The sequence below is a fragment of the Tenrec ecaudatus genome, chromosome 5 (assembly GCF_050624435.1).
Source record: "Tenrec ecaudatus isolate mTenEca1 chromosome 5, mTenEca1.hap1, whole genome shotgun sequence".
NCBI lineage: Eukaryota > Metazoa > Chordata > Mammalia > Afrosoricida > Tenrecidae > Tenrec > Tenrec ecaudatus.
Window position 1 is genome coordinate 21,333,089 of NC_134534.1, and position 22,580 is coordinate 21,355,668.

Here is a 22,580-nt window from a genome sequence, read left to right on the forward strand (position 1 = left end):
TTCCATGCTGGTCCCTCAGGGCTTGCTATTTTGGGCATTATTAAACCCGGCTGTCGTCGGAAGGAGGGGACCTGGTGGAGAAGTGTCTGAAACATTTGGCTGCTAATTGAAAGATTGGTGGTTTGAATCCACCAGCCACTCTTGAACAACCTCAGACACCCTTCAGGGTCAAGTTTTATCTTGGCCCAAAGGGCCACAGTAATTCCGAATCAACTCAATGGTAATGGGTTTTGCTTTGTTTTGACTTTCCTGTATTTAAAAAGGAAGAAAATCAGTTTAAACTTGGCATGTGTATGTCTCAGAGAGATGCTTCTCTTCTCCTTCAATAAGCTGGAAATTCGGGCAGGATCAGCTCTTGGATTTGAAGACACTTGTCAACTCTTATTCTACCTTTGATGAGTAAAAGAGAAATGCTTATCACCATATTTTCATAACTTTTTTTAGAAGGGGGGCTCTTTAAAATCTTCCCTGCTTTGAAGTGTGTTTTGCAGTTTAATGAATGCAGTCAAGGTTTTTCTGTGACTCAGTGGAGATAATCTTAATCCATTCACGGTGACCTTTTCTTGTGCAAATTAGCTGTACACGCTTGTTTAAGCAAATGGGCCTTTGCATGATGTCTCTTCTTAATGACGGCTTGATAATTGAAAATTGGCTTGTTCCCATATGCCTAGTTTGTGCGAGAATATAAAAATAGATGTGGACTTTAAAACTATATAAATGTATATATCAATATTCCAAAAAGAGGAGGGAAGAACCCAGTGCCTGCAGGCTATGATTAAATTAGACTATTAGAGTCAGAAAATGCCGGTGACATATGCTACCGTCAAAGTCACACCTGTCTGCTGAGCACACGAAACTCTTGACAAAAAAATGGGAGCAATTTCATCATGGGCTCTGAGCACAGGAGAACCTTCCCAGGCCATCTTTCCTTTCCCCTGCTTTCTGCAACCCCAATGAACTTGAAACTGGGTGTGTAGGGATGCATTTGGGGGGAGCACTTTTCAAGTGACAGCCCTAAGCAAGATAACATCCCTTTCCTCCTTCCTGAATGCCACTGGCACAGAGAGACGGTGACATTCCTGTTGTAGTTGGCCTTCGTCTCAAGTCCAGAAACCAATGTGATACCGTTAAACCGTATTGGAGCAAAGGAAACCTTGTCTCTGGTCCTCCGGGCCCCTGCTTCCTCTAGTCGTTTTGTTCTCTCTCTCTTTCTCTCTCTCTCTCTCTCTCTCTCTCTCTCTCTCTCTCTCTCTCTCTCTCTCTCTCTCTCTCTCTCTCTCTCTCTCTGCATGTCTCTTGCCCCATCTCATGGGCCAGCATCCTTCTGCCTCAGCTCTTCTTTTCCTGGTAAGTCATGCCAGCCTTTCTTAGACAGGGCCATTTGTCTACCATAACTGCATGTTCATGGCTAAATGTAGAAACTCCAGGCTGGAGGAGAAGAAAACACGTATTATTCCGTGCTTGCCGTGGGCCTTTTCTGAGCAGTTTTTAACAGTGGGGTCACAGGAGCTGGGGAGCAGGGATGATCTCAGGTTCCCAGACTGGCTGGTGTTCATCACTAACGAGACACACTCGCAGTGAAGGTCTTGTGTTGCTGCTGTGGGGGTTGGCATCTTCAAGCTCATAGCGACAACCTATTGCACCAAGGACAAAAGCATGACCTCACAGACAGAGGCCGGCCTAGTCAAACTGTGACGAGGACCATCAGGCTTGTCCTTGTGTGTACTGTTTGTAGAAAAGCCCCTGCCTGGACGCCTGTGTCTAATCTGGCATTTCACATGTGCCCTCCTTCCTGCAACAAAACCCCTCCCCTACGGTGACAGAGCTGGAGCCAACGGCCCCATAGCTTTCCCAAGGAAGCTGGGGCATTCCGTGCCGGTGCATGCCTCCCCTGTCCTGCAGTTCTCCGTGTGCTGACTGCACCCCCCTCTCTCATTCTAGGTATGATTATCGGGAGATGCTGCACAATGCCACTTTCTGTCTGGTTCCTCGTGGTCGCAGGCTCGGGTCCTTCAGATTCCTGGAGGCGCTGCAGGTAAGAGGCCCCCCACCCGCCACCCCCACCCCCAGAAGCTGCCAGCACTGGTCTGAGTGGGGCTCACCTTATCCTTTCTTCTGTGATGTCAAAGCAGGAGGGGTGGCTTCCCCTTATAACCAGAAATCTGTTCTTGCAAGAAAATCTGAGAACTTCTCCAAAAGGGTGCCCGGATGGAGCATGGAGGGAGGAGAGGATTGAGTCATGGCCTGTGGACTTGAGGAGGCTGTGGGCAGTGCAGATGGCTACAGCATTTGGCTGCCAGCCAGAAAGGTGGCGGTCCAGACCACCCAGAGGCCACTGGGAAGAAAGGCCTGGTGCTCTACTTCTGCAGAAAGCGACCATTGAAAACCTTTTGGAGTCTGGGTCTCCTCGGACCCATACGGGGTCACCTTGAGCCAGGGTCCGTTGAATAACTCTGGCGTGTGGGGCATGAAAAAATGCCTTGCTCCTCCCAGAGGGCTTTACCGAGTGGGGGCTCGAGGGGTAGGATTGCAAACAGTGGATCTGATTGCAACCTGGTCCCCCAGACCCTGCAGCTGATTCCTGTAGCAGCCCAGGGACTTCCCAGGAAACCAATGCCAAGAACACTAAGGGGCTTATTGTTGGATCTCCCCCAAAGTAGGATTGTCTCTTGGGCTCCTCTCTCAGCCATCTCTCGGTTCCTCTGAGAAATTCTAAGACCAGCGCCCATCTGGGGGTGCTTTCTGCTATACCCAGCCCCAACTCCCAAGTTTCTCCTCTCATCAACCTCTCCGAAGACTGCCTTCTGCCCAGTCAATTGCCCCTGGCTCCCACCAGGAGGTGGCAATACGTCTTTCCTGATCCTGAGAAGTGAGGCTGCTCGCCGCTTCTCTCCTCCTTTGCACCTTGCCTCCTGGCTGCGGTGCCCTTTCCTCCTCTTCCCGGCACTTGCCCGCTCTGCTTCGGAACTTCCTGCCCCTGCCTTCCTGACTGCACATCGTCCTGTCACGCGTGCCCACAAGAGGGCTTCCTCCTGTGCAGTCTCCTGACACTGGGGACGAGGGGGCTAGGAAGCAGATGGGTCATTAACTTCATGCTTCTTAGCATCGAGGTGGCAGTGCCAATAGTAAATTGGCACAGCGATGGTGTGGGGAGCCAGGGTCCAGTGCGGGGGTGCAGCAGAGTGAGGGAAAGGGAGAAGACCCTGTGGGAACCGAGCCCAGCCTGCCCTTCATCCCTCATGACCTTGGAGTAAGCTGCTTGCAGCCATTACATGTTGGTTTCATGTGAGTATTTCAGTGGTGATAGATTTTGTTACATCAATAAAACTTCTCCAGGAGGTCAGCCATCTCTATGGACATCAGATCAGCCAACGCATGGACGAGAGTAGAAGTGGGGCCGTAGCCTTCCAGGATAAGACTTGCCCATAGGAAACTCTAGACTGGAGACCCATAGCTTTTATAGGACTCAGTGACTCTTGAAGCCGTCCACCCCCATTCCTCGGGGGCCTGTGCACTGTCAGAAATGCCCAGCATGGATCTTGGCCTGGCATGTGCCCAGGTGCAGCGCCCTTCTCTCCGTCCCTTCCCTCACCCTCACGGCGTCCCCCCCTCTCTGCAGGCCGCTTGCGTTCCTGTGATGCTCAGCAATGGATGGGAGCTGCCCTTCTCTGAAGTGATTAACTGGAACCAAGCCGCCGTCATAGGCGATGAGCGATTGTTATTACAGGTAAGGAGGGGGCTGTGGCCTTCAGCATCTCAGTGGCTTATTGCCGCCCCATCCAAACTTTCAAAGAAGATGGATCCAAAAGGTCAGCTCCGTAAAAGACATTTTCTCATGAGAAAATTGCCTATGTCATGGTGAATATGAAGTCATTTAGCATGACAGTCGTCCCTTCCCCACACAGAACCCTGGCCAGGCCCAGGGAATATATTCTGATAAGGAGTCTTTCCTTTTAAAAAGGAAAAAAAAAAAAAGCCTGCACTTGCATGGACCCTAGGGGTGGTAGACACTTCCCGTGGTCAGTCAGTCCTTCAGTGGATGGAAGTGGTGCCAACGGGTTCTGTTGTTACCATGTTCTTTGGGGTGCTTTCCCTTCTGTTGCTACATTTGTCATCAGATTTCGTGTTTGGAGAGAGAGGGGCTCTTACTGTGACTCTTCTAATTCATGCTGTGTCTGGTCAAATGAGCCAGCCATGGCCCCGGATTGCAGGCCGGGCCTGCAGTGGGCAGATGCTTACAAGAGCCGACCCAGCCCGGGTGCTGAAGAGCTGAACAGAGAGAATTCTCAGGGTAGGCATGCCCTCACCCCATGTGCACTCCACTTTCGGGGCAGCATCAGGAGCCTTGGTCTCTTCTCTGAAGTTCTAGGGATTTTAATGTTCTTGGGGTTTGTGCAGCCCCCCCCCCATTCCACCCCGCCCCCATGGCACTGTGAACCTTTAAAAAACTCTTTTTTTTAAACAAAAACATCCTTGAAGCAACCAAAATATTTGTAGGATGAAATATCATTTTTAATGTTATTTTCCAGTATCCACAAACATGACTTCTTACAGTTATTGATCTTCCTTCTGAGCTTCTGACCAGCCAGTTAGCTGGCAGTGAGGTCTCCCGGCTGCCTCCCTAATTAATAGGTGAACCATCTGTAACTGAGTGGACTGTGGGTTAGACTAGGGAAGCTGACCATAGCTTCTGGAACATTCCTTCTGGGTAGGTGTGCAGCCTGTGGTCTCTGTGGCCCCTGGGGCCTCAAACAAAGAAGGTGGGTGACCTGGCAGAATCGACTCCTTCAGGACAATTTCACGCTGCCTTCTACACTGCCCTTGAGCCACGTGATGGCCATGACTTCCCCCAGGATTCGCTAAGGGAATTCAGTCCACTCTGTCGAGGTGGGGGATACCTGAAACATTTCCTCAAGAAAAGCCTTCCAAAAGTTATGTCTACTCCTCTTTTCCATGATTCCCCCACCCCCTTCTTCTATTTATTTATGGTCAGGTGTTATTTATCTGTTGTCGAGAATCTGCACAGCCAAACATACACCATATTCATTTACTGTGGATAAGAACCATCCATTAAGGGAGCTTGGGAAATAAAGGAAATGAAAATTACCAGTTCTAGCCTTTTCTGTGAAAGTGTTTTCTTATGCTTTAAAAGGTGAGAGTTTATACAGAAAATGACTTCCCCATTCACAATTCATACACAGATTGTTCCATGATATTGATTTCTGTCCCAGCAGAGTGTCAGCACCCACCCTACCCCCTCACCCCTAGATTCCCTATTTCCAGCCCCCCCCCCAAGTTACCCTTCCTCCTTACCTTCTCTCTCCTCTTTGCTTTTGGGGCACATGTTGCCCATCCCGTCTCAGAGTTTATTGCTCTACAGAGCACATACCTTTCCATGGGATGCTAGTGTTCTTCCAGACCAATCTGCTATTTAATTAAAGGTGGCTTCCGTTCCTGATTAAAGATGATCTTAGGGTGATCGTCTCAAGGGTTCTTCCGCTCCTTAACCAGTCCAGTAAGTCTGGTATTTTTTCTGCATGAGTCTGTTCTATATTTTTCTCCTATTCCGACCAGGACCTTCTGCTATGCCCTTGGTCAGAGCAGTCAGGAGTGGTAGCCAGATACCCACTAGACCTTCTAGCCTCAGGCTGGAAGAGGAGGTATGGTTTACATGGGCCCTCTGTCCTCTGGACGACTGGCTGCCTGAGTCATTGACTTCTTCACTCGTCTTGGTTCCAGATGCAAGAAGGGTGAATGGTTCTGTCTTAGATGTAGGCATTTGCAAGCTTGTAACGCCCTGGGTGTACTTGCCACACTAAAATGGCGAACAGTACCCTTATGAACTAGGTTATGCCAAGTAATCTGGATGTTCCCCAAGAGTATGCTTCTTAGCCTCATAAGTCAGTCCCAAGGAGTATTGGGATATGTCTAAGAAAGTTCCATAATGGTACCCTGCATGCTCTATAATATAAATTAATATCTATATGCAGTAGATGCTGTCGTTGGGTCATAGAATGGAAGGCAGCCTAGTCCTGCCCCATCCTCCCGGTCTTCCTTACATTTGAGCCCATGCGTTGTAGCCACTGTGTCAATCCAATGTGCAGCACATACAAATAAATAAATATACACAAATACCTGCAGCTGTAGGCATTTGTTCCCTCCCCCCACCCTCCCATCAATGTAGTGTACAGATATACTTTGTAACCACTCATAAAGCTTCGGTGTTATTCCTGTGGTTGTAGAATTGTATGTGGTGTGGTAGTGATTGCAGCCGCTCTGTATTCTTGAGTACTTCTGATCTTCACTGACCTTGGTCATACTGTGTTGACTTCCCCTGTCATGTGTGTTGCCTTTCCACTGCCAGAATTAGCATGTGTCTACTATACAGTAAGAGGCCCACTCTCCCGTCCCAGTTCAGGGAGCCCTCACAGAAGCTAGCTTTCTGTGTGTACACCTGTTCTCAACTTGTATAAAGGTGGTGCGATGCACTGTCTGCCCTTCTGGTACAGGCTTATTTCACTCAGCATAACGTTCTCCACCTTCACCTGTGTCTTAAGATGTTTTGGGGGACCCGTCACGACTTTTTGATCATTCATGGCATTGCACTGTTTATATGGACCACAGTATGTTTATCCATTTATCTATCTATATTGATGGACACTTAGCTTGCTTTCATCTCGTTGCACTGAGAGAATGCTGCAGTGAACGTGGGTGAGTGTATGCGTGTCACCGCTCTTGTTTCTTTAGGCTCTGGAACGTCACAGTGGGATGGTGGGATGATAGGCTATTTCGGTTTCTCACTCATCCAGGAAGCACCGTTTTGTTTCCCATAGTAGTTGTGCCATTGCCTCGTGCCCATTTTCTTTGGGGAAAAAAATTTAAAATGAGATGGTTCCTCTTTGTATTGTTGAGGAGTTGACATTTTCTGTGGATTTGGGGATCCCATCCCTATCAACTAGCCCATTGCTAATTGCCCCCACGCTATCCGCTCTCTTTTCCCTCTTTGGGTAAAGTCTCACCAGCTGTAAGCTCTCCCCCTCGGTACCAACACTCCCACAAATTTGACAGGAACACGTTGGGAGTTTGCCTGTGGCCTGACGAATATTCCAGGATGATTTGCACAGGGGTGACCCATTTCTACCGTTCACCCATGAGGCTGCCTTCTGACTTGAGTCTGCCTCCCTTCTTGCTACCTGCCCCCCCTCCCTGAACGTCCTCGTAGCTTTCCCCCTCACATGGAGTCTGTCTTCTCACAGCGGCCTCCATATTGAGCAGCGACTGCGCTGTCGTTAACAATAGTTTTAAAGAGCTGGCACCAGGCCCGAATGTCTGCTCTGGGAAACATTTTTGTTATGTTACAATTTTTCATTTCCTGTTTTAGAACCACTCGGATGTTTTTATTTGCATATGTTCTTGTCATCCTGTCACTGAGAGAGCCTAATGCTGCTTGCCGCCTCTGTCTATTGTGGTGGATTCCATTCGTTTTGTCACCAAGCTGACCTTTGATTGAGACTTTGCTGGGGTCTGTACATTTCAAAACAATCCAGCGAAATTGGCATTAATTTATCAACTTCCATACCTGTCTCTCAGGACAAGCAGATTAATAACCAGGAGCCAGCTGCCATTAAAACTTGGAACTCTGTCTTTGAAGTCAATTGGAATTATCTTCCAGAGCAGGGCTTCCTCCCTGCAGTGCTGTCAGGCGCGGGCTCACAGGCACAAGCGAGTGGACTGCATTGTAATCAACACCTGGCAGAGCGTGACCAGTGCCTGAGGATTCAGAACCAGTCATATGTAGTGTAGCATACAGGGAATGCTATAGATGTAATAATACATGTACAACAATAATATACGAGGTGAGCACTAAACACGGTTCGTGGAAAACCTTTTGAAGTCCCTTTGCGTATTATATGTAATACATTATATATTATACTACCTTTATATGTACACACACCCACTGGAGCCTTGTGGTTAGGTGTTGGGTTGCTCCCCACCAAGTTGAAGGTTCGAACCCACCAGTCACTTCTTGGGAGAAAGTTGAGGTTGCCTGTTCCTGTAAGGTTTTGCAGTCTCGGAAACCCTGGGCCAGCTCGCTATGTGTGCAGAACGATGTACATCTATGTGGTGCAGTGGTTATGAGTTGAGCTGGTAACTGCAAGGTCCACAGTTCAAAACTGCCAGCAATTTGTGGGAGAAAGATGAGTCTTTCTCTCCTGTCAAGAGTTATATGCACTTGGAAACTCATGGGGGCAGTTCTGCCCTGGCCTGCAGGGTCACTATGGGTTGGAATCGACTTGATGGCAGTGATGTGTAGGTCTAGATGACAAGGAGAGACAGGCATGGACATTTATTTGGAGAAACTGGCTCACATGACCGTGGGGGCGGCTACTCTCAAGTCAAAAGGTCCTGTCGGTCATATGACAAGCTGGAGATGCCCGCACTTTGTGCCTGTCCATTTACAGTCTTGAGTTCTTCCTACGAAAATCTCTCCATTCTTTCTTAATCAGGCCTGATTGGATAAGGCCCACCCATATGGTGGAAGGTTAATCTGCTTAGTTCAGGAGCATCTGATTTCAATGATATTCACATACAAATGCATTCATAGCTTCTAAATTAGGAGTTGGCCAAACCACCAGGCACCAAGTCTAGACATGTTGACCTTAGAAATTAGCCCTGACTATCAGGGTTCAGCATTTAAGAGAGAGGGGAACATATTGGTTGGGGAATTCATGTTGCTCTTTTTCACTTTTCATCTATAACCACAAGAAATTCCATTCCCTAGAGGACAAGGTAGCAAGTGATAGTACCAGGTATTTTTTTCTCGTGGGCGGATGGGCGCTCATGGCCAGGATGAGACGGTGAGGCCAGTCCTCTGACACTTCGCTCCTGTGACCCTTGCTGTTTCATAGAGTAACTGCTTTTTTTCCTAATCTCTCTTTGAATTTCTAGGTGATTTTTATCAGCGAGTACATCAAAATGAATTTTCTTTGCCGCCTAGGCTTCATGATATGACGGTTTCCCTACCTTCTCCATACTTATGTTAACATTTGTGACAGATGAAGCCCTATGTTTTTCTTCCATTTGACCTTGAGCCTGGGTTTCAGGCTGCTGTTGGCCTGTCTGTGTTTCCCTTTCCCTGCGCTTCCCATGTTTCTTCAGAGCTGGGAACCCAGACACAGACTCTGGGGAACAGACTTTGGGTTTGAGTCTGGCCAAAGCAAATGAGCATGTGTCTGTCTGTGTCTGTCTGAAAGCACTTCCAGTACTCTTCCCAAGAGGTGGAAGTTCAGATGTCGTTCTAATCCTGCTGCCATGCGGGGAACGTTCTTATTAAAGTAGCCAACCGAGCAGTGCTCCTCCAGCCCGCTCCCACCAGGTCTGTCTGATTAGTCACGCGTTAGGGAGGCAAGCATGCAGAAAGAGGTGAACAGAAAAGGGCACATGCTAATCACTAGGAATCTCTCCTAAGAGTAGATAGACTCCATCAATGAAATGGATCTTGAACTCTAGGTGAAATGGGGGAAAAGCCCAGGGAACTACCAGGAACCCAGGAAGCACACTTGGGAACTCCAGACCCAAGCAAGTTTGCACGAAGTCACTGGGTGCACATTTGAGGATTGTCCCCTACTTCAGTGACACCGGAGCGACCTCTGTATAGATCACTGCCGATTCCACACAGATCATCCCTGCTGAAGGCAGTTCTGGCCTGTCACGTGGGGTCGCTGTGAGTTGGAACCAATCTGAAGACATCTAATAACAGCAAAATGCCAATAACGGAGTCCTTGGGCGAGGCAAATGGGCTGGCACTCAGGAGCTAGGTTGACAGTGTAAGTCCATCCAAGGGCCCCGAGACAACACAGACTGGCAGAAAACTAGTGCTGCAGGTTCCTCCATTGAAAACCGCTCAGGACACACGTCTGCTCTCCACGTGTTGGAATCGGCTAGAGAGCAGCTGACATTTCTATGTCAGTAAAGTAATTCTAATAGTTAGGGTAGGTTGCCCTTGCCCTAGGCATTGTGCTAGGCACATTCGATCTTTATTCCAAGCGTGTGATATTAGTATAACAAACGCCATTTTAAATGAGGAAATGAACCCTTTAGGAGTTTCAATAACCTGTCCAAGAAAACAGACCTAGTAAAGATAGATACTTTGTCTGTCTGACTCTCGTGCCCCATGCTACCAATAAGCTGGACCATGGTGAAATGTGGTGATGTCCCATGGTGACATCCTGGAGCCCTGGTGATGGAACCAGGTAAGAGGGAGTAGGCTAGTAACCAAAGAGCTGGTCGTTCAGTGCCGCCCCGTGACTCCATGGAAGCAAAGCCTGGGACACTGCTCCCACACTATTCCACTCCAGAGGGCCCTCGTGAGCAGTTCTACTCTGCCGCAGGGGGGCACCGTGGTGACTTCCGCTGGCCATGCTAATTCAGCTCTCACTGTGAACTAGTTGCGAGGTAACAGCCGCTCTCTGAGCCCGAGGGACCTAGCACAGTGGGCGCACCATACTCCTGCCCCGGACGAGAGAGCCTAGTCGGGAGCTGTGAGCTGGGATAAGGACTGGAGCCAAAGAGGCTTGCGAGGAGAGGAAAGGCTCCAAAAGGTAGATTGAATACCTAGAAATGATGGAGTCCAGCTTAGGATCGGAGCCAGAGGCTCAGCGACGGTTTCCCGAGAAGTCATTCTGTGGCTATTTCGCAGTGGTTTGAAGTGTTGGAAGGATGCTGTTTTTCAGCCTTCTCTTTAACCCCTGAGGCCCCGTCTCTGTCGAGTGTGGTTGTCCTTGCGTAGAGCTGAGGATCGCTGTGATCCCGAGAGGCGGAAACAGCAGCTCCCTCCACAGAACCATTCTGAGCAATGGAGAGCACCTGCTACTGCATCTATGAACTGTAACCACCCAAGTTCAAGGTCGCGAAGGGGGATTTCCATGAAGTGCTGCTCAGTGGGTGGTGGTTGGCAGTACACTGTACACTGAAGACCCCTCTGTTTTGCAGGTATCTTATTATGTTTTCACCTTGTGTTACAGATTCCTTCTACAATCAGGTCTATTCATCAGGATAAAATCCTAGCACTTAGACAGCAGACACAATTCTTGTGGGAGGCTTATTTTTCTTCAGTTGAGAAGATTGTATTAACTACACTAGAGGTAAGTGAGACCCCCTGGGCTCTGGGTCATGAATAACGAGTCTTTATACCCTTCGCTCAGTTCCTGAACGGAGGTGGGGGTGCAGATGCACTGGAGATAGGTGAGGCTGTCTGGTTGGGTCAAGATTTACAGCCTTGGCAACCCTCTGGGGCAGTTCCACTACGTCCCGTAGGGTCAGCGAGCACTCGACAGCCATGGCTCTCGTGGATTTGGAGAATCTTCTGGGGCCTCCTGCTTTGCTCGCAGTGTGCTCTGTGCATTGCTCAAAGGAGGCAAAACCAAAGTTTCTGGATTTAGATAATACCCATTCACCTCGCGATGACCTGCTTTTCTCCAGGCCCGACAAATCCCTCCATTCCGGACCAACTGCACAGAGGGAGCATGACAGAGAGGGTCATGGCCACCTTCAGGAACAGAGGTTGACTCTGTCGTGCTTCATTTTGGGGATGTGTAGCTAATGACGGCCTTCCTGTCATTCACGCTCAATGATGTCCTTTGAAGACATACTTCAGGAGCCTATTTAGAGAAGAGATAGTGACCAAGCAGGGAAAATCCTCTGTCATGCTCAAAAGCTGAAGAGCTAAGTGGACAACCACACTGGGGGTGACAGTACCATGAACTCTCAAGACACACGCACCGCCCCCAGCCTCGTGCTGCCGGGACGCCATCTGGAGGAAACCGGGATGCTATCCAGCTGGGGCAGAAAGTGTTAAACTTCATGAAAGTAGGGAATTTTTTAGGCAGATGGGTGCCATCCTCAAGTTGCTTTTTTTAAGGCAGAAGGGAGAAGAAAAAAAAAGGCAAGGAAGCATCTATGATTAAAACCTTTGGAAGTAGAGCAGATAGTGGCGGCCCGAGGCAACACCGAAGTAGCACAGCGAGCTAAGAAAAGCCTCGGGAAACTGCGCGCTCATGAGGGGCAGGCTTGTGGGAAGGAGAGCAGAGATCCCAGGGTGGGATCTCCCAGCAAGGAGAAAAGTGCTTCTGAGTGTTCCAGGAATGGGAGGGGGGTCTGACCATGGGAGCATTTGTTTGGGGAAAGGGCCCCAAACATGAGGGTGAATTGGGGCATGCTCTGGGAAATTTGAGTTGTGCTCAGTAGATTGAGGCCACCCTCCTGTGTCCATGCCATCCCTACCCATCACCCCCCTCCAACCAGCCCATGTCCCGACCAGGAATATCACAGCCAGGCCTGGTCCAGGCCCCAGGTGCACTGGGGCGTGTGGCCATTCAAGGCCACCTGTGCTTCTGCGCCAATCAGAGTGTCCCCTGTGCAAGGTGTGCCTTCTCATCCTGGAAGCAGGTGAAAAGCTAAGGAGGACAGACTGACTTTGCATTACCAAGCGCTCTCCCCAGTGTAGAGAACCCACTGTGTTTTTATTTCTGTACAGAGTGGCAGCTTCAGATATGGGATCAACTTTCTCTCTGTCATCTTCTTCTCTCCTGCCCTCCTGTCCTATATAGAAGGCCATAGGTCCAGGCCCTTCTTAACTTTTTCGTAAGGAAAGATGGACACTTAAAGGCCCTTTCTTTTTCACCCTGGAGGGCAATGTCTGTGAGTGAAAAAGCACGTGCCCACTTTAGAAAAGAATGGAGTTATTGGAAGCCTGAAAGAAAATAATTGGCTTGTACAAACCATGATGAGCGTATGTATATACATACATAATATTCCTTCTTCATATGCCACTTAGACTTTCCTTTTTAATTTAAACAGGACTCTTTATATATGTTACATAATCTGACTTTTCTGCTTAATATTAACATTTTCTCATGTTACTAGATTTTTTTTCTTACAACCCTTGTAATGACTGGTATTCTATTTATGACATAACTGAATCCCCTCAATTAATCTTCATTTTGGCACCTTGCAGTTCTGGTTTATTATTATTTTGTCTTGGGCACACCACTGAAGCAGGACCAAATTGTTGTGTATTTCCAAGATCATTTTCTGAGGAAAAATTTCTTATAATTCATTGTCCTGGTTGAAATACTTTGCCAAATGATAAGGTTTCTAACACAAGTTACCGATTTTTCTTCAAGATGATTGCATTATTTAGTCTTCGACCAGCTTCTATGAGGGGACTTGTTTTGTTCACTTTGTTTTCACTTTCACCAGTATTGGACATTATGAGTTTTTGAAGCTTAGTATCCCCTTGGCATTGACTCTCTCTCTCTTTCCTCCTCTCTCCCCACCTCGTAATCACTAATGAACTCTGTTCTCTTACCTTCCCCTATTCTAGATATGTCATACAAATGGTGTTGTCGGATGACACCAAGTTGGTTTCAGCTCACAGTGACTTCTGTCTAACAGGACAAAACGCTGCCTGGGCCTGCATCATCCTGATAGCCGTTGTTGTGTGTGAACCCATTGGTCAGTCACTGTGTCAGTCCGTGTGGACCATCTTCTCTTTCCTGAGACCCTCTCCTTGGCGATCCATGGTGTCCTCTCTAGGCATTACGTCCTTCCCATAACATGTCCAAAGTACCTAAGGCAAAGTCTCACCATCCTCGCTGCCAAAGACTGTTCAGGCTACACGTCTTCCAGGACAGATTTGTTTTCTCTTGGATAGTTCACAGTATATTCAATTGCCCTTGTCAACGTCATAATGGGCATGCACCCGTTCTTTGGTCTCTCGTATTCATTGCCCTGCTTTTATGCATATGAGGTAATTGAAAATACCATGGTTTGGGGCATATAAGTAGGATTATAGCACACTACATTTTTAAGGTTTTGTAAACTTTTTTCAGTACTTATTCATAATCATTTATTGGGGACTCTTACATCTCTTATAACCATCCGTCCATCCATCCGTCCGTCCATCCATCCATCCATCCATCCATCGTGTCAAGCACATTTGTACATTTGTTGCCATCATCATTTCAAAACATTTTTTTTCTACCCTTGGTATCAGCTCCTCATTTTTTCTGCCCTCCCCCACCCAGCCTCACTCATTGAACCCTTGGTAATTTATAAATTATTCTTTTTTTCATGTCTTAGATCGACCGCCACTATTTGCCCTTTTGTGACTGACTGATTTTACTCAGGATAATGTTTTCAAGGGTCACCCATGTTGTAGGTGGTCTAAGGCTCATCTTTGTGTGGAGAAGCCATGTTCCAGTTACATATGAATGTTTCTAGATAGTCTGTGTTTAATTTTGTGGAGGAGGTACAAATTGTTATTGGTTTCTTAAGCTAGACTTTAATCAGTGTTCTCAAACGCCCTTTTTATTCCTCTTTGGGTCACAGTCTGTCTTATGGATGCTATGCTACTAACCCCAGGTTTTCATTTCTGTAGTCCAAGGTCCCTTCACATGGTGAGCCTCTTTGGATTTAACCAGTTTACTGTTGTTGACGATGAAGGCTGATTGTAACAATTCTGTCTTAGACAAGATTTCTAGGCTTATTTCCTTAGGACAGAGTTCTTGAAGTGGGGTGACTCAGCCAAAGAGTCTAGGCATGTATGACTCCTGGTGCCTATCTCCAAAATGCTTTTCCAAAAGGAAGAATCAGTCTAAAGACTCCACGACTGTCTGGGAAGACAGAGTCTCTCTTACAGGACTCTTATCAGCCTTGAGGATCGTAGTTAAAACACACATATATGTAGCTGCTAATTTGCCGGATGAAAGATCATATCTCATTAATTATGTGTCTTCTGAGTATAGCTTGTTGCATAGCTCAGGTGTCTCTTCTGTTAACAGTGCTCAAGGTTCCCACAGTCACCGTTGGACGTGTCACATTCATCAGAGTAAGATCTTCAGCCAAGCCATTGTAGTGACTGAGCCTGGCAAAGCCGCCTTCTCCTTCCCCTTGGATTGAAGCCTTGCCGTTGTTCAGTGGTGCAGTTGTCTCCAGAATACTACAAACCACATGCTTCACTCTAATGGATAGCGACTGTCAGGTCACCTTCTGTAGTTCTGAAATTGGATTGTAACAATTTGACCTCTCAACCAAATTACATGAGAGGCACCATCCAATTTGCCATCTTAATTCAGTGCTCAGGTTTCCCCAGAGCTCAGAGTGAACAGAAAACACCATCCCTATCCATAGCCAAGCAGAACTAATGTGTGTCTGTGTACAGCTGACGCACCCACATGCTCACTTGGCTGCTTATGTAGGAAGCATACCACGTAACAATGAGTGTTTGGACATAATGGATAGGTATAGGCAAATTGGTATCTGGCTTGGTACATAGGTGTATGTAGGTGAGATCAGGTGGATGAATCTACAGGTACATGTAAATACAAATACTACCTGGTATAAGCACCTGCGGACACAAACATTGAAGCTGCTCAGATGTAAGCAACCCCTTTTACCGCTGGTCTTCGGGGTTCGGAGGCCGAGGACCAGCATCTCGCTGTTTAGCCCGGTCAGTTGGCATACCACAGTTCCCCAAATCATGATCTGCAGCCCAGTGACGACCTGAGTAGCATCTGCCGTCTTCAAAGCTTGCAAGTGGCTGTTGGAACAGCTTCAGGGTTGACCTCTCCAGGGGAAAAGGAGCCCGAGGAAGGAACAAGTTTACCTGAAGCTGGACCCCACCGACTGTGAGACCCTAACAGACGGTGCCTGGCTACCACCACTGGCCGCTCGAGGACACAGGTGCCTGGTGTCAGCCAGGCAAACGCAAACGGCAGGGAAGAGAGAACTCCCAGGGGCTCCTGGCCTGAGACGCTCTGGGAGCCTAAGCCTGTGCCTGTCCCCTGAGATCACCTTTTAGCAACACAGCAGAGTGGGCACAGAATAAAGGACGTTCCCTCTCTCTTCCATGGAGGCCCCGGAGCCAGGAAAATGGAGTCCGGGAAGAGGGGAGTGAGGTGCACAATACAGTGAAAGGGACTGACAGTGCCTCCTGAGACACAGGAACAATGGCGTGGGTGTGGAAATTGCCAAATGGAAACCTAACTGCGTAGTAACTTGCACCAAAAAATTCCATTTTAAAGCGTTATTTCATTTGCAAAGCTCATTTGGCTGAAGAACTTAAATGACATAAGCCACCCAGCCAATTCTGGAGCTCGTATCGTGTGAGGATACCTTAACGTCACTCTGAGAAAACAGAAAGACGAGGATCCCTTCCTCTTGAAACGCGCACCATTCACACCGTCCAGGTTCAAGGGTCCCTCTCCCAGGCTTCCTGTCCTCTGGACAAGGGCTGTGGACTACGGAGTCTTTAGTGCTTCGACAGGGGAACACAGGACGCCTCTCCTGTCTGCCTGATGCCAGAGGCCCCATGTTGGCTTACTCCGTAGTGCACCACTCGTTCATAACTGAGAGTCTTCTGTGACTCCCAGTCTGATCGAGATATCTCAGAGCTGCATCTCAGAGATAGGAAGTTTGGTAGTCAGAGCTTGGCTTTTTGGAGTTCAGTTCCTTGGTGCAAAATTTTAAGCGTGGAGACAGTGGCTCTGTTCTGCCTTTTGTCAGAACTGTGGGCAACATAGATCTCAGTCAGAATCAAAAAAGATGCAGGCAACTGTAATAAACCCAGTGCTTTGGAGGCACATTTTTAGGAGAGTTTTATGAAACATCCTCTTTCGCTACCTAACCATGCACATTCAGACCGGGATCTTGTTGAAGCTGTTTATGACAAAAGGTTACAATCAGTGAGATGACGGAAGCGGAAGGTCCCATTGGCTTGGGGAGCGGCGGCATATGGTGGCACTATGTCTTAAGCACACGATGCCTCGGTCGGAAGAACAAGTTGGGACCACGCAAAATGACAGCAACCTCTAACTGACAGGCCATTCTTTGAAACAAGCAAGCAAAAATCAGATGACACATTAAAAGAGGAAAAATGAGCCTGTCTTTCTTCCCTGTGAATGCACATTGGTAAGAAATTTCATCACGACCGAGAGTCCTGTGAAGGAACATCCTGCAGTGTGTGTCGTGTATGGGTGTGTTGTCCCTGTAACCTAAGATAAGTCAAACCTCTAAATGTGTGCTGCCCTCGCCACAGTGATTGAGCAAGAGAGGGATTCTGGAGCTGGTCATTGTAGCAATACTGAGCATTAAACACGAGGAGGGTGCAGGGGAATGACTGTTCTCTCTTGGTGGATTTTTAAAATTTTACTCTGGCAAACAGCTCACCTTGGGTTAAGCAGGACATCTGACATTGCGCATGAATGTGGGAAGTTGCTATAAAGGTGGCAAACAGCTTTTTTTGTGTCATCTGATTTTTGCTTGTTTGTTTCAAATAATGGGCTATCGGTTACAGGTTGCTGTCACTTTGCGTGGCATATAATTCATGTAAAACCGCTCGGTGGCTGGGGGAGGTGGGGGTGGGATTGCCAGTCTCAGAAACTCACGGGAGCTGTTCTTCTGTGCCCTGTAGGGTTGCTACGAGTTGGAATGACTTGATGACAGAGAGTTTGGGTTTTGGTTTGGATCACTTCAGAACAGGGAGCCCCGGTGGCACTGTGGGCTAAGCACTGGGCTGTTAGCCTCAAGGTGGACAGTTCGAACTCCACAGGAGAAAGATGAGGCTGTGTCCACTCCCATGAGATCTACAATCTCAGAAACCCTACAGCTCATCCTAGGGTTGCTCTGGGTCAGAATCAACTCGGCAGTAGTGGATTGGGTTATCTATCGCATGATCGCTGGGTGAAAATGGAAAAACCATTGTTTAGAAAGTGAACACCGGGGAACCTGTTTTTTCAAGGTGAAGACGCAGGTCACACGGATAAAAGCTCAGGACACGATTCTTTGAAAAGTTCTGAAACTTAAATAAAATTTTACTATGAATGTGGGAAGTTGCTCTAAAAGGTGGCAAACAGCTCAACTTGGGTTAAATGGGACACGTGACATCGCTCGCTGACCAGTGCTGGTCTCCTCCTGTCAAGATGCCTGCGAGAAGAGTATGAAACGCGTACTGGTTTCAGAAGACTAACATATCTTCTTATGGCAACCTTGAAATCTAAAAATAACAATACTGTGATACTGGACCGTAATGATAGTCGAGGACAATGAGAAATAAAACCACCCAGAGACCCAATGGGAATGACGGCTCGTGCTGTGACCGCCCTGAATCCTGTATCAAATGTACGCCGTCTGTTGCCTATTTATTCTGTGTCTTGAAACCCAGACTCACTGCAGTGGCTGCGTGCTGAAAGGTACATGACTTGGGAAAGCAAAATGAAAGAGGCTCTAAATAAAATTACTGTGAAAGTGTGGGCTTGGCAGGTCCAGGTCCAGATAATACAGACCTGGAGTAAGGGTTGTGCCAAGAGGAACTGCTAGCCGGGTGAAGTGTGCACAGCTCCCCGGCGACCCTTTCGTCAGGAAAGGGGCTCCATAGCAGTATGTGAACACATCTTCGTTGCATCACAAAGATGAAATATTTATACTTCAGCTGGGTGACTCAAATCCCCACCCATTTTGAAACCTCTACCCAGGCATATAAAATTAGCAATTTTATTCTGGGAGAAAGTTAAAAATGCAGAAATCACTGAGCCTCAGATATGTCAGTTCTTCTGAATTTCCTTCTTGCTGCCTTCTCATTAGGAGCTATAAACATGATAACGTTTGTAGAGATCAATGTGGCGCACTCTCACTTGTCAAGTCACCATGTGAGATGAGATGCGATGTTAATAACCTTAGCAAATAATAAAACTCCATTTACACGGTCTGTTCTGAACATTGCATTGCATTGAAGGGGGATCTAGACTGTGGTGCTTTAGGTCTTGAATCTCTGGCGAGTTTGGGCCGGGATTTTCTTTTCTTAGTTGAGGGCGGTGGGGGCAGGTTGGGAATTGCCGAAAACATGGAATCCGTACCAAGTTAATTATTTGCCAAATCATATCTTAATGAGCGGGTAGTGTAATTATAAGAGTTTGAAAGTCACAGAGAGTAGGCTATAAAGTGGACTAATCACACTCAACTGACAAATGATTCGGGATGGGAGAATGTTTGACTCTAAATGTAGGATTTAATGATCTGCAAGGTCCCAAAGTCCAAAGGAACTAATGAACTAGCTTGACTATTATTAGTCTTCATATTGCCATGACTCTTATCCTAATATGTAAGAGGCTTTGAGTAATTGTTAACTCGCTGCCTTTCGAGAAAAAACGCAGTGAAACTTGAGCTCATCACAATCCAGTGTCCTACGTTTGACATTGAAAGGAAAACCAGCATATGGCACACAAATATGTCAACCTACTGAATCACTGGAGCAGATAGAAATTGAACAGCTAGAATATGCTGGGCCTTCCGCATGCTTTCAACTCAGTCCTCGCATGTTCTGTGTGGACATCTCTGCATGCTGAAAACTAGCCAACCTACAGGGATCAAGGAAACCCACCCCGGGAGGCTCACCCACCAAGAAAGAGTAATGAACATGTAGTTGTTATTACTGAACTTACAGGTAATCTGGACCCAATCAGGAAATACTGGCTATAATACAGGGGGTGCATTTCAAAAAGTTATAGCAGGACAACTTTCTACTATCTTTTCGTGGCAGTTTCCCATGAACCTTTGGAAGCCCCTCATGTACTTTTCTCTGGGCTGTTTTGTCCACTAGACAGTGTGACTGAGGGAGGAGACTCTCTGTCTCCTGTGTCTTCAGCCCTCAGATTTGGAGTGTGCATGATCTTAAATCCAGCATCTTCAGAGTCTCACCTTCACCATGTTCTGTGTTTTCACTCACCAGATTATTCAGGACAGAATATTCAAGCACATATCACGTAACAGTTTAATATGGAACAAGCACCCCGGAGGTTTGTTCGTCCTACCACAGTATTCATCCTACCTGGGAGATTTCCCGTACTACTATGCTAATTTAGGTAAGTGCATTCCTTCCTTCCAGAGGCCTTAGTTGGGCTACTCCCTAGACACCATCTGCAAAGAAAGCCCCTTGAATCTTCTGCTCTCAGTGGGGTCTTCCTCAGAATTTACATTGGGACGGCTTTCTAGAGCCCTGTCATTAAAGACACACCAGGGTCACCAACTGAACGTCCAGCATCACAAACATGAGTGTGTTCCTTTCCTGGTGAAACAGCGACAGTTTATATTTAGTTATTTGACTTATTTTTGAGAAATGAGCTCCCCAATGTATGGATCATTTTGAACCTGGAAATGGGCTCCGCGTGATTTTTAAATCTCATCCTATATGAAATCAAATTGGAAGAGCTCTTCCTAGTTTGATTTTGCCCAATTCCAAATTCTCTGCCATAGGAAAAGCCGAGTGATAAAGGAGGAAATGTGGAATAACTAGATCTGTATGGCGAGAGATTCATGCATGAGTCCATTCAGCTTTTGTTACGCTTCTCTCAGCGCAGCGGTTCTCAACCTGGAGGTCTGGACCCCTTTGGAGGGCAACCGACCCTTTCAGAGGGCTCGCCCGATTCACAACAGTAGCAAAATTACAGTTATGAAGTAGCAACGAAAATAATCTTAGGTTTGGGGGGGGGTCACCACAACATAAGGAACTGTATTAAAGGGTCGTGGCATTAAGATGGTTCAGAACCACTGTCTTAGACGCTGTGCTGGGTGCTAGGAACACTAGTCACGTAGGAGACCACATTTGCCCCCTAGCAGGTTTCAGTCTCATTAGAATTGGGGTACTGCTTTACCTCTGCTGCTGCCACAGACAAGTATTTGTCTCCCCATTGGCACCTGTGTTGGTGACATCATGGGCGTTTCCCCTTCATCACAGTCCCCAATGTGAATAGCAAGCCATCTTTCAGGACTCAGGATTTCCCACCCAGTACCCAGTACCCAGATAGCCCTCATCATAGCCTCACTGCTTTTAAGGTGCGCGTGTTTAATTCAGACTGATATGCTGAAACTTAATGAAATTCATGGCTTGGCGTATCAACCAATGCCAAAGACCTCTTTCATCCAAAGTAAACAAAGCATCTGACTAGACAGGAACTCCACTTAGGAAATGGGAATTTTCCTATCAAGGCAGTGGTTGATAAAAACCCTGTATGTTTCTTACAAAATACTCAAACCATTTGGAGTTAGCTGATTAAAAAATGTGTAAATGATGTTTCATAAATTATGATTGGACCATCTAATGGCAGTGACTTGCCCTCCATAGTAGTGAAAAGACAATTTCTCAGTCCTATTAATCCTTTCTTGAGACAGCCTTGAATGTGTGCCTAGACAGAGCTAGGGTGGGCTCGCATCTCAGATACAATTGAAGGGCCACCTGGGACCCTTTAATGTCTCTTGTCTGACTCTCAACTTTACCCCATTTAGCTTGAATGTCCCTGCACCCTCTCATTCACATCGAAGTTTCTGCAATGCCAAATTAGTGGGTCTACATGAGTGAAAATGTTCAAAGGCTTTGTAAACCGCCTAGTTTCTTCGTGAGTCTCCGTGTGACAGAAGCCCGCTTGCATAGATTTCTCAGGTGGCAGCGATTATTTTGCGTATTTAGGATACCGTTTGAGGAGCCCTAGTGATGCAGTGGTTAAGCCCTTGGCTGCCAATCAGAAGGTCTGCAGTTCAAACCGCCAGCCGCCCTGGAGGAGAAAGATGAGGCACTCCACTTCTGTAGGAGAATTCACCCGTGGAAACCCTGCGGGACAGTTCTCTGCCCTGTGAGGTTGCTGGGTGTGAGCCTGAGACTCCGTCATCTCTCCCCTTCGGGTTTCACAGTCAGCAGAAGCAGGCATCTCATTCGGGGTCTCCCAGCTGTGTGACTGCTACACATAGACACGTTTCATGGGACACTTGTGGACACTTCCTCTCCCAAAGACAAGCAAGTGAATGGGGGAATGTGGGTGGGTGAGTGACGGTGATGTGGACGATAGCCACTAAAACATTCAGAACACTTCCAGTTTGCCAAGTCTTACCCTCAGTGTGCATTAACTCGTGCGATTTAGTTCCTACAACCACCTCATTAGGTTGCTGTAATTCTTTTTATCACTGTCATCATCATCATCCCCGTTGGAGAAATTAAGGCTCTGAGGGTGGAGTAAGCTTTGTTCCTCCCAGGCACCACTCTGTGGAAGAACTGGTATTCAGACCGTGCTTGGCCTTGGCTGCTGTTTCTTTAGCCTTCAAGCCCAGTGGCTAGTTCAGATCTGGAAGAGTATGACCCTTCGTGGTATCCTGAAGAATCCAACACATGCAGTTACCCTGGGAGAGGTCCCCTGTTGATTTCACCCCACACCAAGGTGTAAGTCAGGAGTCCTGGTGGCAGAGTAGGTTTGATTACCTCACAAACCTTGGGGAGCGATTTTATTCTGCCCCGGAGGCTCTGAGTATCCTGGAGGTATCAAGAATTGGCTCGATAGCAGGGGTGAAGGTGTAAGCAATTGTGAGAAGATGCGTTCTTGAGTGTGATGTGTGTGTGTGTGTGTGTTTAGGCATTGGGGTGTGGTGTTTGTTTGTTTAGACATTTGGTACCTAAAGGGGTGTGTGTGTGTGTGTGTGTGTGTGTGTGTGTATGTTTAGGCATTGGGGTGTGGTGTGTGTGTGTGTTTAGACATTGG

General features: G+C 47.4%; 1 protein-coding gene across 1 annotated transcript in view; it reads left to right on the top strand.

The window, feature by feature from the left end:
• EXT1 (exostosin glycosyltransferase 1) overlaps positions 1-22,580 on the top strand; it is a 300,832-nt gene that overhangs the window by 258,707 nt on the left and 19,545 nt on the right. Inside the window, exons 2-5 of the mRNA XM_075549340.1 lie at positions 1,942-2,035; positions 3,620-3,727; positions 11,025-11,144; positions 19,787-19,919. Of these exons, the coding sequence (XP_075405455.1) occupies positions 1,942-2,035; positions 3,620-3,727; positions 11,025-11,144; positions 19,787-19,919 (455 nt within the window). The remainder of the gene's footprint in view (positions 1-1,941; positions 2,036-3,619; positions 3,728-11,024; positions 11,145-19,786; positions 19,920-22,580) is intronic.